Source organism: Octopus sinensis, linkage group LG19 (assembly GCF_006345805.1).
Source record: "Octopus sinensis linkage group LG19, ASM634580v1, whole genome shotgun sequence".
Taxonomy (NCBI): domain Eukaryota; kingdom Metazoa; phylum Mollusca; class Cephalopoda; order Octopoda; family Octopodidae; genus Octopus; species Octopus sinensis.
Window position 1 is genome coordinate 1758706 of NC_043015.1, and position 15765 is coordinate 1774470.

Sequence of the window (15765 nt, forward strand, 5' to 3'; positions counted from 1 at the left end):
TGACCGGCATCTATGCTAGTGGAGCACTAAGAGTACCATCCAAGTGTGATCGTTGCCAGAGCAACAAACTGGCTTCCGTGCCAGTGGCACATAAAAGGCACCATTTGAATGTGATCATTACCTGCATTGCCTTACTGGCACTTGTGCTGGTGGCATGTGAAAAAACATTTGATCGAGGTCGTTGACAGTGCCACTGGACTGGCTCCTGCGCAAGTGGCACATAAAAAGCACCATTTGAGCGTGGCCATTGCCAGTACTGCCTAATTGGCCCTCGTGCCAGTGTCATGTAAAAGCACCCACTACACTCTCGGAGTGGTTGGCGTTAGGAAGGGCATCCAGCTGTAGAAACTCTGCCAGATCAGATTGGAGCCTGGTGCAGCCATCTGGTTCGCTAGACCTCAGTCCGTCCAACCCATGCTATCATGGAAAGCAGACATTAAACGATGATGATGATGATGATGATGACTGTAGAATTTTGGAGTATGCATGACTGAGTGACTGAGAGCATGTGTGTGTGTGTGGCAGAGAGACTGCGTAAGTGTGTTAGCTTGGGTGTCTGTGTGCATATGTGAATGCAACATATATGTGTGTCCGTATGTTTGAGAGCAAGTCTATGTACATATATGTGTGTGTGTGTGTGTGTGTAGATGTGTGTATGTGTGATATTCAGACTACATGGCTGTATATGTATTTGAGTGTGTGCTTCTGTGTGTGTGTGTGTCTGAGTGCAGCAGAGAGACTGGGTAAGTGTGTTTGCTTGGGTGCCTGTGTGTGTATGTGAGTGCAACATATATGTGTGTCCATACGTTTGAGAGTAAGTCTATGTACGTATATGCACGTGTGTGTGTGTGTGTGTATGTGTGTGAGTGTGTGTGTATGTGTGTATGTGTGTGAGTGTGTGTGTAGATGTGTGTATGTGTGAAATCCAGTTTGAATGGCTGTATATGTATTTGAGTGTGTGCCTATGCATGTGTGTCTGTGTGTGTGCATGTGACGAACACAATAAGTTTGTACATGTTTAAGGGTGTGTGTGTGTGTGTGTGTGTGTGCATAGGTAAAGGTACCACATACGCATGTCTGTATGTTTGAGAGCAAGTCTATATATGTATGTGTGTGTGTGTGTGCAAGTGATATACAAACGTGTGTATATGTGTGAATGAGTCAGTGTTCACAAATGCTTCATATATATGTGTGTGTGTGTTGATGATGATGATGATGTATGTATGTATGTATATGTATACATATATGTATTTTTGTATGTATATATATATATATACAAACACACACATGCATACACACAAATATGCATGTATGTGCATGCGCGCGTGTGTGTGTGTGTGTGTGTGTTTCATTCTCACTGGAGTGGGTGGTTTTAGGTAAATGGTTAGAAGGTGGGGGTGTTACCAAGATTTGATTAAATGTTCACATGAATAGCAAGGAGTGATGGGAGGGGTGAGGGAGGACAGGGGTGTGGGTGAAGGTTAGCAGGAGGGACAAATTAGTGTTGAGAGGGGAGGGGGAGCAGGCGTGCGGGGGGGACCGGGGGTGGGTGGGTGTCGGGGCCATGTAGACAGTATTGATGTGGCTTTCAAGAGTTGGGTGGTGGAGCATTTCAGATACTAGCATAATTGGTAGTAGTGATGGTGGTGGTGGTGGTGGTGGTAGAGATGGTTGTGAGGTATTGGTAGTAGTAGTGGTAGTGGTGGTGGTGGTGGTGGTTATAGTTGGGGGGGGGCAGAGGGTACTAATGTGGTGAGGATGTGTTGGGGTGGGGGGGAGGAGAGAGGTGTAGTAATAGTGGTGGCAAAGATTGTGATGGTGGTAGTGGTTGCTTTGGTAGCATTGATGGTGGTGGTGGTGGTGGTGATGTTGGTGGAGGTGATGTTGGTGGTGGTGATGTTGGTGGATGTTGTTGGGGTAGGGTATATTGATGAGATGGGGATGGAAAATGTAGAGTGATTAGTTTTCATAGTAGTAGTCGTAGTAGTAGTAATAGTAGTAGAAGTAGTGGTGGTAGTTATAAACGTCATCATCATCATCATCTTAATGTCTGCCCGCATCAAACTTCTGTGACTGTTTTGGCACAGCTTTCACAGTTGGAGGCCCTACGTAACACCGTGGTCATTCATTCTATCGGTCCCTTTTGCTAAACTGCTAAGCAATAGGGATGTAAACAAACCAATGGTGGTTATAAAAGTGGCAAAAAACAAACAAACGCATACACACACACACACACGTACATACACACACACACACACACACGTACATACATATACATATTCACAACTGACAAGCGGCTCTCAGCTTCTGTCGGCCAAATCCACTCACAAGGCTTTCATCAACATAGGGCTGTTGCAGAAGACACTTGCCCAAGGTACCACATGATGGCACATGTGCAGAGTTTAATGCATCAACAAGAAAATACTACAAGAATCCTACATGAGCGGTTTTTTTTCTTTTATTAATTTACATGTTTCAGTCATTTGACCGTGGCGCTGCTGGAGCACTGCCTTAGAGGGTCTTTTAGTTGGAGAAACTGACCCCAGGACTTATTCGTTGTAAGCCTAGTACTTATTCTATCAGTCTCTTTTGCCGAACTGCTAAGTTATGGGGACACAAACACACCAACATCAGTTGTCAAGTGATGGTGTGGGAACAAACACAGATACAAAGATACACACATATACACAAATACAGTTTCTGTCTACCAAATCCACTCACTTGAGGCTATAGTTGAAGACACCAGCCCGAGGTGTCACGAGGTGTGGTTGGGAAGCAAGCTTCTTACCACACAGCCACGTCTGCGCCTATGTGTGTGTGTGTGTGTGTGTGGATACTGGATGGAAATGTTCTGAATCAAACTCCAGCTTACCTGAATGGGAATTTTGAAGCATATCCATAAGAGACAGAAGCACTTATGGCTCCTAGCTCCATGGTGACACTAAATAAATTAATTCCTCTACCGCTCTTGGAGTTGACGATCTTGATAATCTGAGGTAGTTTCACTGAAAGAAAGCAAAATGAAACAGCATATTAAACAGAGGGATTCATAACTGTTTTATTTCAGGATGGTCATTTTTTTCTTGTAAAATAAACACACACATTACACATTCGTTCTTCACTTGTTTATTATTGTTCTTATTTTATCTTATGTCCATTGTCTGGAAATCTTTCGTCAAAAATCTGTGACTTCTTCAGCACCTTTTTCTGTCCACATGTATCCTCCTGCTCCATGCAGTCCATTCTTATTTGACCCAAAAAAATGTTTAAATACATGGTTTCACATCAGGAATCTTGCAACTGAAATTCATAAATGTATGAATTCATAACTATTATATGAGTAAAGGTATATGGTCTAGTGGTTAGGGTGTTGCACTCATGACCTCAATATGATGGTTTCAAATCACAGAAAGGGTGGGTGAGCACAACACTTCACTTCACATTGCTTAAGTTCACTTAACTGAAAATGAGTAACACTACAATGGACTTTGTTCTGAGAAAATTTGAATGTTATTGTCCTTGCTATAATTGTAAATAGTGGTCAAAAAGTTAGCTGCTGGTCATTGTGTTGCCATTGCTGGCCATTTATTGTGGTTGATGTTGGCTTGGGTCAGCAGCTGTCTGTGTCTGTTCACCATCCATCTGACATGTCTGCTGTCTCTCAATGTTCTCTCTGAAGCTCTCTCTCTGTCAAGTAGCCAAGGTGTGCCAAAACTTCACTACACATTCTTCCAGTTCCCTTAGCTGGGTATACTGGGCTTCCTATATTTTACCCCAGTGTCACTTTGATGGCATACACTGCTCTCTCACTCAATAATAATAATAATAATAATAATAATAATAATGCTTTCTACAATAAGTTCAAGGCCTGAAATTTTAGGGAAAGGGGTTGTTGATTATATTGGCTTCAATGCTTAACCAGTACTAATTTCATCAACCCCAAAAGGAAGAAAGGCAAAGTCAACCTTGGCAGAATTAGAACTCAGAATGTAAAGACTGGCAAAACGCTACCAGATATTTGGTCAGGCAAGCTCACAATTTTGCCAGCTTGCTGCCTAATCACAGCAATAATAATGATTTCTAAAGAAAAGGGATGACCACAAAATCTGGAAGAAAGAAAAGGGTACAGCATTTGGCCCAGGTTTCTGGTCATACCTTTATCAATCAGTAATAAAGGTACACCAAACATAATTATCCTGTCTTTTTTCCTATGTGAAAACCTAAGACTATATAATCCTATACAATATTTATTTTTAAGACTGTGTGTGTATTGAGGGAGTTTTTGCTGCCGTTTCTAGCGAAGTCAAACAACCACACAGAGGCCCCAATGTTATCTCAGTGTAGTTAGGCATTTAGGTCAGCTGAAGTGTATAAGCTATCAATTTGTGTATCAGAGCATGTGTTAATTAAAAAAGACTGGTTTACAGTTCATGGTCTGTTAGATGTCTTTCTCAGGTGGGGCCACGTAAGCAAATGTTAACGTTTGTGTAATTATCTATTCATGTGATAATTATTAACCAAGAAAAGAAAAGCAAAAATGAGAGAAGGGGTAGTAAATGAGTGAGAGAGATCATCGTTGCCGTTAAAGTCTTAAATCAAATACCAATCTTTCCTTTTCCACCAAAAAGCCATCAATGCATCCCCTTGTGACTTCGGTGATAAGCATATACAGTTTTCCATGTAGTTTTATAGGGACAACACCATAGGTTGTTGTGTCTGGGGAGAGTCATTTTCTTTTTGTGCCTTATTATGTAAAACACACATCGGTAAAATTTCCACTATTTTTTTTTCTTATTTTCATTGTCTTAAAATTTTCGTTGTGTCTTGCAACCTTTTCAATAGTTTTAAGAGTCAAAACTATTGAAAAGAGTCAAAATTATTGAAAAGGTTGCAAGACGCAACGAAAATTTTAGGACAATAAAAATAAGAAAAAAAAGGTGGAAATTTCTGTCTACCAATAATAAGAATGATTGCTTCATACCTTTCCAGCCCTTGCACATATTTTGATCTTTTTATATCTCATTCCTGATAGAATATCATGTCTGGTTTGATGACTGAGTATATAAATCTACCAGAGTATTGCACCGGTACTTGAAACCTTAATATCCAAGCAACATCTAACTCAGTAACTCATTATTCAGAAGCAAAAAGCTTCTCCATTTGGCAACACCTGTATATGAACACACACATCATGCATGTGTGCTCATGAATACATGCATGGCACAGATAAGCAAGAAAAAAAAAAGAGTAAGGAATATGAAAAAGTTTAAATAAATTAAAAACAAACACTTTAATAAACTAATTTCTATGACAGGTACAAGGTCTGAAATTCATGTGAGAGTGGGCATGTCAATTACACTGAACCCCAATATATAACTGGGATTTAATTCTTCAGAGTTAACCTCAGTGGAATTTGAACCCAGGATATAAAGAAGGACAAAATGCTGCCAAACACTTTGTCCAGTGTGCTAACAATTCGGCCAGCTTGCTGCCTTTAATAAAATACCAAATATAATAGTTGGCATCAACAGTATGAGCAAGGACAACAACAACAACAATAATAATGGTTTCAATATTTGAGGGAAGTGGAAGGTGGTGAGCTGGCAGAAAAATTAGCATGCTGGGTGAAACGCTTAGCGGTATTTTGCTGTCTTTATGTTCTGAGTTCAAATTCCACCGAGTTCGATAAATTAAGTACCAGTTACACATTGGGATCGATGTAATCCACTTAATGTCCTTGTTTGTCCTCTCTATGTTTAGCCACTTGTGGGCAATAAAGAAATAAGAAATGTTAGCACGCTGGCCAAAGTGCTTAGTAGTATTTCGTGTCTTTATGTTCTGAGTTCAAATTCCATTAAGGTCAACTTTGCCTTTCATCCTTTCAGGGTTGATAAATTAAATACCAGCTGCATACTGGGGTTGATCTAATCGACTGCCCCACCCCCCACCACCACCACCCACCATCCCAAAAATTTCGGGCTTGGCGCCTAGGGTAGAAAAAAATATTTGAGGAAAATGGAAGGCGGTGAGCTGGCAAAAATGTTAGCATGCTGGGCAAAATGCTTAGCGGTATTTCAACTGTCTTTATGTTCTGAGTGCAAATTCTGCCATGGTCAACTTTCATACTGGGGTTGATCTAATCAACTGGCCCCCTCCCCATCCCCCCAAATTTCAGGCCTTGTGCCTAGAGTAGAAAAGAATATTTCAGGGAAGTGGGTCAATTGATAGTCTAAAAACCCCCGAGGAGGCAGCAAGCTGGCAGAATCCTTAGCATACCAGGCAAAAGGCTTTGTGGCATTTGGTTAGTCTGCCGAGGTTGACTTTGCCTTTCATCCTTTCTTTGAATGGTCAATAAAAAGAAGTACCAGTTGCACACTGGGGTTGATGCTGAGCAAAATGCTTTGTGGCATTTGGTGTGCCTGCACATTCTGAGAGTAAACTCTGTCAAGGTTGACTATGCTTTTTATCCTTCCAGGGTCAACAAAATGACTACTGTTTGAACACTGGAGTTGATATAATCAATTTAGACTCTTTCTCAGACCTGCTGGCCCTAAGCCAAAATTTGAAATGAGTATGAAAAACCCCTGGAGGAATAAAAGGATTTGAACTCAGAAAATGAAGAGCCTGGAGATATAGTGTCAAACATTTTGTTCAACATTCTACCAATCCAACTAAAGAAAAAAAAAAGAAAAGAAAAGAAAACAAGATGTTATAGAGGGCAGGTATGAAATATATATCCGAGCTGGCAGAAATGTTAGCATGCCAGGCGAAATGCGTAGCCGTATTTCGTCTGCCGTTACGTTCTCAGTTCAAATTCCGTCAAGGTCGACTTTGTCTTTCATCCTTTCGGGGTCGATAAATTAAGTACCAGTTACACACTGGGGTCGATGTAATCGACTTAATCCGTTTGTCCGTCTTTGTTTGTCCCCTCTGTGTTTAACCCCTTGTGGGTAGGAAAGATAGATAGATACATACATACATACATACATACATACATACATACATACATACATACATACATACATACATACATACATACATCATATATATATATATATTATATATATATATATATATATATACATACATACACATATGAAATACTGCTAAGCATTTCGCCCGGTGTGCTAATGATTCTGCCGGCTCGCTGCCTTGCGATAGAAGTAAAATGATGACAGAATAACATAGATACTCACCTAACACGGAACCAATGATGATACCATAGCTGAATATTTTGCTGACGGTCAGCTTTATGCAGTCAACTGTAATTAAGAGAAAGAGAAGATAATAATTAGCATCATTAGAATTATTTTTCAATGGTAAATTGATAGAGGCATTTACAATCTACCCTGACAATATGGATTTGTCCCTAACTCCAGCTGCAGTGACCAGCTTGTCGAGTTTCTTGAGGACATTACTCAGATCACTGACAGTGGCTCATGGGTGGATGTTGTCTACCTTGACTTTGCTAAAGCTTTCAACTCTGTGCCACACAAAAGGCTTATGGTGAAACTCTCTGCAATGGGTGTGGGGGAATGACCTTTTTAACTGGTTGAAATCCTTCATCCTCAGCCGAAAGGAGGTAGTCACAGTTCTAGGACAGCACTCTACACCATATGAGATGTCATCGGGTGTACCACAGGGATCTGTCCTTGGTCCCCTCCTGTTTGTGGCATACATTAATGACATAGATGCCAATTTAAAGAATGCCACAGTATTGAAATATGCAGACGACATCAAGCTGTACCTTGAAATCAAGAGGACTGATCCTGATGTCTACAACTCTTTCCTGCAATCAGACCTAGACACAATGCAGCAATGGATCACAGACTGGCAACTGAAACTGGCTGTGGACAAGTGTACCACCATGCATTTTGGAAGAAAAAACCCTGCGTCCACATACTCCCTCCACAACACTGATATCAAGAAATCCTCTTGCGAGCGTGACCTAGGCATCACTGTCAGCAGTGATTTGCGTTGGACAAAGCATATCTCTAAAATTGTCAAGAAGGCCGAGGGTGTCTTGGCATCACTCAGCAAGACTTTTGTTAGCCGCTCTCCAGCCATCTATTTAAAACTGTATACAGCTATGGTACGACCACACTTGGAATTCGCATCATCAGTTTGGAATCCCTATCTTGCTCAGAACATTGACCTCCTGGAATCTGTCCAGAGACGTGCAACCAAACGCATACCCTCCATCAGACACCTACCATATTCTGAGCGCCTTGTTTCCCTGGGCATGGATTCACTGAAGCTCCGGCATCTAGCGACGGACTTGGTAAACACCCACAAGGTTATCAACCACCTCACCAACAACAACACTGAACACCTTTTTGATCTCCATGTGTCTAACACACGTGGACATGCCTATAAAGTCAGAAAACAATACAGCTCCCATGACTTTCGGAAACATTTTTTCACGCTCAGAGTTGCTGAAGCATGGAATAAACTGCCTGCGTCAGTTGTTGACTGCCATGACACTGCATCCTTTAAGGCCCTCATGCTTCCCGAAATCCGTCGAAACTACACCTGATTATATATACACTTTAGATGAGTTGTAGTGCACCTGAGCACTGTACACAATTATTATTATTATTATTATTAGAATAATGCCTTGTGGCATTTCATTTGGCTCTTGACCCACTGAGATCAAATCCCTCCAGAGTTGCTAAATAAATACTTGTCAGCAAATGAAGAGCTCAAGCTTTCTGCTTCTATCTCTTCCACTCTATCTTTCATTCTGTCTGTCTGTCTTTCTTTCTTCCTTCCTTCCATTCTTTCTTTCTTTTTTTCTGTGTCTTTATCATGCTTTCTTTCTCAATCTGTATTTATCTCATGGCCATGTTCTCCCTCAGTTTCTTAACATCTCTCTCTCTCTCTTTGTTACTTTATACTTTGCTCATCTCTCTCACTCTTTCTTTCTCTTACATTATACTTTTCTCATCTTTTTCTCTCTCTCTCTCTCCCTGTTACTTTATACTTTTCTCATTTCTCTATCATCTCTCTCTCTCTCTCTCTCTGTTACCTTATATTTATCTCATATCTCTCTCTGTCTCCCTGTTACGTTATACTTTTCTCATCTCTCTCTCTCTCTCTGTTACTTTATACTTTTTCCCATCTCTCTCACTGTTACTTTATACTAGTTCTCCCTCCCCCTCTCTTCTGCTTGCTCATAGAATCAGCACTGTTACACCATACGAAATATCATGGGAGGTGAATCACTGCCTCCCATCCTTCAGAAATGATGAAAAGTTGAGCATAATGCCAGCAATCTGTAACACGAGAGAAACAGATACGTTGCTAGAACCGGACATAGATAGATCCAGCAGAGAACAGATCCAGCAGAGAACAGATCCAGCAGAGAACAGATCCAGCATATACAGGAAAAACGTAAAGAAGAAAAGTATATAAAATCATAGCTACTAAAATTGTCATGTAACCATAGTTACTTGGACCAGGGCCAGAAACCTGGGTGCCGTTTGTTATTTCTAAACATATTCACGATAAAAATATTGCTTCAAGATGGATTTAATAAATGATAAATGCGCCCTTTTAAAGCCTAGTCAGGCTCATAGGCCCGGTTTCCAGGTTTCAATAACGTATGTATTCCCTAGCTGGACGGGACGCCAGTCCATCGCAGCGTTACTCATTTTTGCCAGCTGACTGGACTGGAGAAACGTGAAATGAAGCGTTTAGCTCAAGAACACAAGCTGTCGCCGGGTCCAGGAATCGAAACCACAATCTTACGGTCACGGTGCTGACACCCTAACCACTAAACCACGCGCCTTTGAATGTATAACCCAAAAGAATGAAAGCACAATATGTTATCATTCAACAAAGGCAGTTTTAAGTGGCCGTAAAAAATTACAAAACGAAAATAATGACAAAAAAGAGAAAACACTTTAAAACCGCTCGAAAACCAAGGGAAACAACTCTGACGCAAGGGAAGTAACTCTTTGATAACTAAGGATTTGCGATTTAACAGTTCTTCGCAAATAATCTTTCTTTCTTTCTCTCTCTCTTTCTCTCACACACATACGCACCCACTCTCAAACAGACGCATTTAAACTCGTATAATGCATTAAAAACCATTAAATTGTATCTTCCTTCGTTGCTACACACACACACACATACATACATACATGTGTGCATATATGTATACGTGTGTATATATGTGCATGTGTGTGTGTGTGTAGAGAGAGAGAGAGAGAGGGGTAGTGATAGAGATAGGGAGAGCGCTTTCAAAATCAAAAATAATGACAGAATTAATATTGCAAGTTGGTTGGCTGGTTGGTTGGTATTAGAATGGGCATCCAACTGTGAAAACCGTGCCAAAACAGATACAAATGATGAATACAGAGATATTGCAACATGGATTTAGATTCATCAATAGAATAATCATTGCTTAACTCAAGATCTGACCTAAGTGAGTAGACCTGTGACCAAACCAATTCCAACCATGGCTATCCCATCTTGTTAGAAGAATATCTAATACTAATTCAGCCAATGTCCTCTACCTTCCAGAGAGAATGAGTTGTGATTTGAGTGAAATTTTACTATTATTTCTATCAGGGAGAGCAACTGTATAGAGGTTCCATCATTAATTACTTATTCTTTCGTTAGCCCAGCCTTTTGAACACTTGTAGTAATTAGTTTAAATTATTTCTTCAAAATATATAGGCACAGGCATGGCTGTGTGGTAAGGAGCTTGCTTCCTAACTATGTGGTATAGAGTTCAGTTTCACTGAGTGGCACCTTGGGCAAGTGTCTTCTACTGTAGTCTCGGGGGCCAACTAAAGCCTTGTGAGTGGACTTGGTAGATGGAAACTGAAAGAACCCCATCGTATATATATATATACTCTTTTACTTGTTTCAGTCATTTGACTGTGGCCATGCTGGAGCACTGCCTTTAATTGAGCAACTCGACCCCGGGACTTATTCTTTTGTAAGCCCAGTACTTATTCTATTGGTCTCTTTTGCCGAACCGCTAAGTAACAGGGACATAAACACACCAGCATCGATTGTCAAGCAATGCTAGAGGGACAAACACAGACACACAAACATATACACACACATACATATATATAGATATATACAACAGGCTTCTTTCAGTTTCCGTCTACCAAATCCACTCACAAGGCATTGGTCAGCCCGAGGCTATAGCAGAAGACACTTGCCCAAGATGCCCGGAACCATGTGGTTGGTTAGCAAGCTACTTACCACACAGCCACTCCTGTGCCTAATTTAAATAATGTTTCAAAATATATAGGCCCAGGCGTGGCTGTGTGGCAAGGAGCTTGCTTCCCAACTACATGGTATGGAATTCAGTTTCACTGAGTGGTACCTTGGGAAAGTGTCTTCTACTGTAGCCTTGGGGGCCACCTAAAGCCTTGTGAGTGGATTTGTTAGATGGAAACTGAAAGAACCTCATCATATTTATATATATATATGTGTGTGTGTGTGTGACACATAAAAAGCACTATCCAAATATGATCGATGCCAGTGCCGCCTGACTGGCCCTTGTACCGGAGGCACATAAAAAGCACTCACTATACTCTCTGAGTGATTGGCGTTAGGAAAGGCAGCTTCCAGCTGTAGAAACCTTGCCAGAACAGATTGGAGCCTGGTGCAGCCTCCTGGCTCGCCAGTCCTAAGTCAAACTATCTAACACATGCCAGCATGGAAAGCAGTTGTTATATGATGATGATGACGATAATGTGACTGTGTTTGTCCCTTCTGCCATCTCTTGACAACCGACGTCGGTGTGTTTATGACCCCATAACTTAGCACTTTAGCAAGAGACCGAGAGAATAAGTACTAAGCTTACAAAGAATAAGTCCTGGGGTTGATTTCTTCAACTAAAACCCTTTAAGGTGATGCTCTAGCTTGGCCACAGTCAAATGATGGAAACAAGCAGAAGCAAAACTGAAGAAAAGAATACTGATACAATATATCATTTTGGATAAAAACAGTTTAAGGGCTTATGAAACTTCTGGACATAATAATGGTTGTATGGCATACTTGAATACAAAGAGGATAAAATAATACACAAAATAATACAAGACCATTCTAATGCAATTATGTATGTGCTTGTGTAAGTATGATGGACATAGTATAACTGAGGGGTTAACCCTTTTGTTACCATTGATTTGTTGAAGTACATGGCCTTTGTTTCAATCAATGTTCCAAAAATATTTTTATCTTTTATCTTTTATCTTTTACTTGTTTCACTCATTCAACTGCTGCCGGGCTGGGTCACTGCCTTATAATATTTTTAGTAGAATGAATCGACCCCTGGCCCCTGGTACTTATGCTGTCGGTTTCTTTTGCTGAAGTGCTACATTACAGGTATGTAAACACACCAACAACAGTTGTGAAAGTTGTGGCAGGAGGGATGAACAGACACAAAGACACATGCACACACATATATATAAGTAGTATCGTGTATCTGGCACCCATGCCAACAGCACATAAGAAGCACCCTTCGAACTATGGGCTTCATGAAGCGGTGCCAAGTGACCGAGACCTTTGGCAATATACTATGCTAAAGAAGACCTGTCAAGCAAAGTGAGATTGCAGTCATGGCCGGTGCCACTGTTTCATAACTGGTATCCATGCTGGTGGCACATAAAAAGCACCCACTCGAATCTTGGAGTGGTTGGCATTAGGAAGGGCATCCAGCCGTAGAAGCCATGCCAAATCAGAGTGCAGCTTGGTGCAGGTCCCTGGTTTACCAGTTTTCAGTCAAACTGTCCAGTTCATCCCAGCATGGAAAATGAACGTTAAGTGATGATGATGATTATATATATATATATATATCTTGCCTTTTGAGATACATACAGAATGAAGCTGTACCTGTTCAGTGGACCCAGTTCCTGATACAGTCAGGTTTTGCAATGACTACACATAAACCTCCAAAATAGATGCTGCAGCATGTCTTTAACCCTCTTGATACCAACTCAACTCTGGCTCTGTAGTACAATAAGTCTTGTTTCCAAAAACCTAAGTCACAATTTATGTTCCTAACGATAACTAAGTTATTTTACATTTAAAATTAATTAAAAGTAACACAGAGCATCTCAATAGAAATATGGTCACAAAAGGGTTAATTTATCTTGAGAGCTCAGTATTCCAGCATGGCCAGCCATATGGGGCCTTAAAGTGAGGAAACAGAAATGGTGTCATAAAAAGCTTTCTCCTTTAAACAGCCAAGAGGTAAAGTTATCTTTCTGCTTTAATGCAGAAAGCATTAGCAACACTCTTTCTGATAATGTATTCGGATGCACACATTTCTTCGTGCATTTAAAGGGGTTACTGTTTCTTGGATAGTTGCAGAAGTTAGATTGAAGAGATATAATGCACAAGTGCCATGGTTCTTATTCAACAACATACCGACAAACAATTCAGAGCTTTATTCACTGGGCAATGCCAGGCAGCAAGTCATGTATAAAGGAGTGCAGAAACAATGGTGTGTCATTTAGAACATGACTGAAACAGTAGTAGTAGTAGTAGTAGTAAGAGTAGTAGTAAGAGTAGTAGTAGTAGTAGCAGCAGCAGCAGTAGTAGTAAAAGTAGTAGTAGTAAGAATGGTAGTAGTAGTAGTAGTAGTAGTAGTAGTAGTAGTAGTAGTAGCGGTGGTGGTAGTAGTAGTAGTAGTAGTAATGATGGTGGTGGTATGATAGTTGTAGTAATCATCATTATAGCAGCTGTAGTAGCGGTTGTGGTGGTGGCAGTGGTAGTAGTATTTGTGATTGTGATGGTGATAGTAGTGGTAGTAGTAGTAGTAGTTGTGGTGGTGTTGGTTATGGTAGTAGTAGTAGTAGTAGTAGTAGTAGTAGTAGTAGTAGTAGCGGTGGTGGTAGTAGTAGTAGTAGTAGTAATGATGGTGGTGGTATGATAGTTGTAGTAATCATCATTATAGCAGCTGTAGTAGCGGTTGTGGTGGTGGCAGTGGTAGTAGTATTTGTGATTGTGATGGTGATAGTAGTGGTAGTAGTAGTAGTAGTTGTGGTGGTGTTGGTTATGGTAGTAGTAGTAGTAGTAGTAGTAGTAAAAAGACTAGAAGAAGCAACAGCAATGGCAATATTTGACCAAAATCTGACATCATAAGGGTACAGGAAATGAGAGAGTCACTATGAGCTCATTAAATTTGCAAGAAATAGCAGCAAATTCTTCCACAGATTCAATTCTCAATTTATTAAAGAAAATAACTCATGGGGGTCAATGTAATGATACAGTGCAGAAAACACCTACCCTGAAAAAGAAAACAAAGAAAACCAAGGAGAGATGGTCAAGGCTGGAGTGCCTTTATAATAGATACGTTTCATCAAAGCAGATTTGAAGGATAAACAACAAGAAAAAAAAACAATGGTTAAAATCTCAATGTGATCATTCAACTAACAAGAAATGGTAGCAAAACGCCCTCAAATTGCATGATCTTAACATCATACAAAAAAAAAAACCAACAAAAAACAGAGTGGCTGTATTAGATAATGTAATCCAAGAAACTCAATGCCTTTCCCCCTGCCCCACGAAAGGGGTCCTGAGATAAGGTCATGACTTATGATCAAAACAATCTTCTGAGATTAGAAGTAGCCGGATTCTAAGACAACAACAACAACAACACTTCCTAAGTATATTCATTAATAATTCTGCTTACTTACCATCGTCAAGTGAACACGACATCTTGTTGCTTGTTAATTACCACCCCGGGTAATGAATGATTTAAGAAAAAAAAAAATCAACGAAGATAGCAAAAAAGTAGGAGTTTCACGCTCCAAGAGTACTGACTGAAGTCTTATATAAGCATGTTGTTGTTTCTTTTTATTTCTTGTTTGCTCCATTTGTTATTTTTTTGTTTTTAGATATATTTTTGTTTTTATTCGGTGTGGGTGGGCGGTTGCTTTTGTATTACGAAAGAGAAGAAAAAGACGAAAACAAAAGAGAATAAGAAAAGAAGTAAAAGAAAGAAAAAAAAAAAAGTAGAACTCCCCCTTCCCGTGTAGCCCTGACCCTTATTTTCCCACTGCTGCTGACTCCGCCAACATAAAGTAAAAGAGTGTAAAAGACTTACAACACAATAACCTGTTCATGAGGCTCCACTGATTTACCTTTGAACAAGTTATTTGTTTACTACCCACAAGGGGTTAAACATAGAGGGGACAAACAAGGACAGACAAACGGATTAAGTCGGTTATATCGACTTCAGTGCGTAACTGGTACTTCATTTATCGACCCCGAAAGGATGAAAGGCTGAGTCGACCTCGGCGGAATTTGAACTCAGAACGTAGCAGGAGACGAAATACCTATTTGTTTACTACCCACAAGGGGCTAAACATAGAGGAGACAAACGGATTAAGTCGGTTATATAGACCCCAGTGCGTAACTGGTACTTAATTTATCGACTCCGAAAGGATGAAAGGCTGAGTCGACCTCGGCGGAATTTGAACTCAGAACGTAGTGGCAGACGAAATACCTATTTCTTTACTACCCACAAGGGGCTAAACATAGAGGGGACAAACAAGGACAGACAAACGGATTAAGTCAGTTATATCGACTTCAGTGCGTAACTGGTACTTAATTTATCGACCCCGAAAGGATGAAAGGCTGAGTCGACCTCGGCAGAATTTGAATGCAGAACGTAATGCCAGATGAAATACAGGTACGCATTTCGCCCGGTGTGCTAACGATTCTGCCAGCTCGCCACTGTTTACATTTGAACAAGTGTTGGGTGGAGAGATTTCAGTCTGTCGTTGTCTATCT

General features: G+C 40.4%; 1 protein-coding gene across 2 annotated transcripts in view; it reads right to left on the bottom strand.

Annotated features, from left to right (window-relative positions):
- The window catches only part of LOC115222244 (mannose-P-dolichol utilization defect 1 protein), a 54230-nt gene that overhangs the window by 23295 nt on the left and 15170 nt on the right, over positions 1-15765 (bottom strand). The window contains exons 1-3 of one of the 2 annotated variants that reach the window (XM_036511180.1): positions 14667-14762; positions 7197-7262; positions 2873-3005 (exon numbers count right to left, since the gene is read on the bottom strand). In XM_036511180.1, the coding sequence (XP_036367073.1) occupies positions 2873-3005; positions 7197-7262; positions 14667-14688 (221 nt within the window). In that variant the 5' untranslated portion in view covers positions 14689-14762. Of the gene's footprint in view, positions 1-2872; positions 3006-7196; positions 7263-14666; positions 14763-15765 lie in introns of those variants that run through there. The other variant, XM_029792402.2, reaches the window with a different exon arrangement.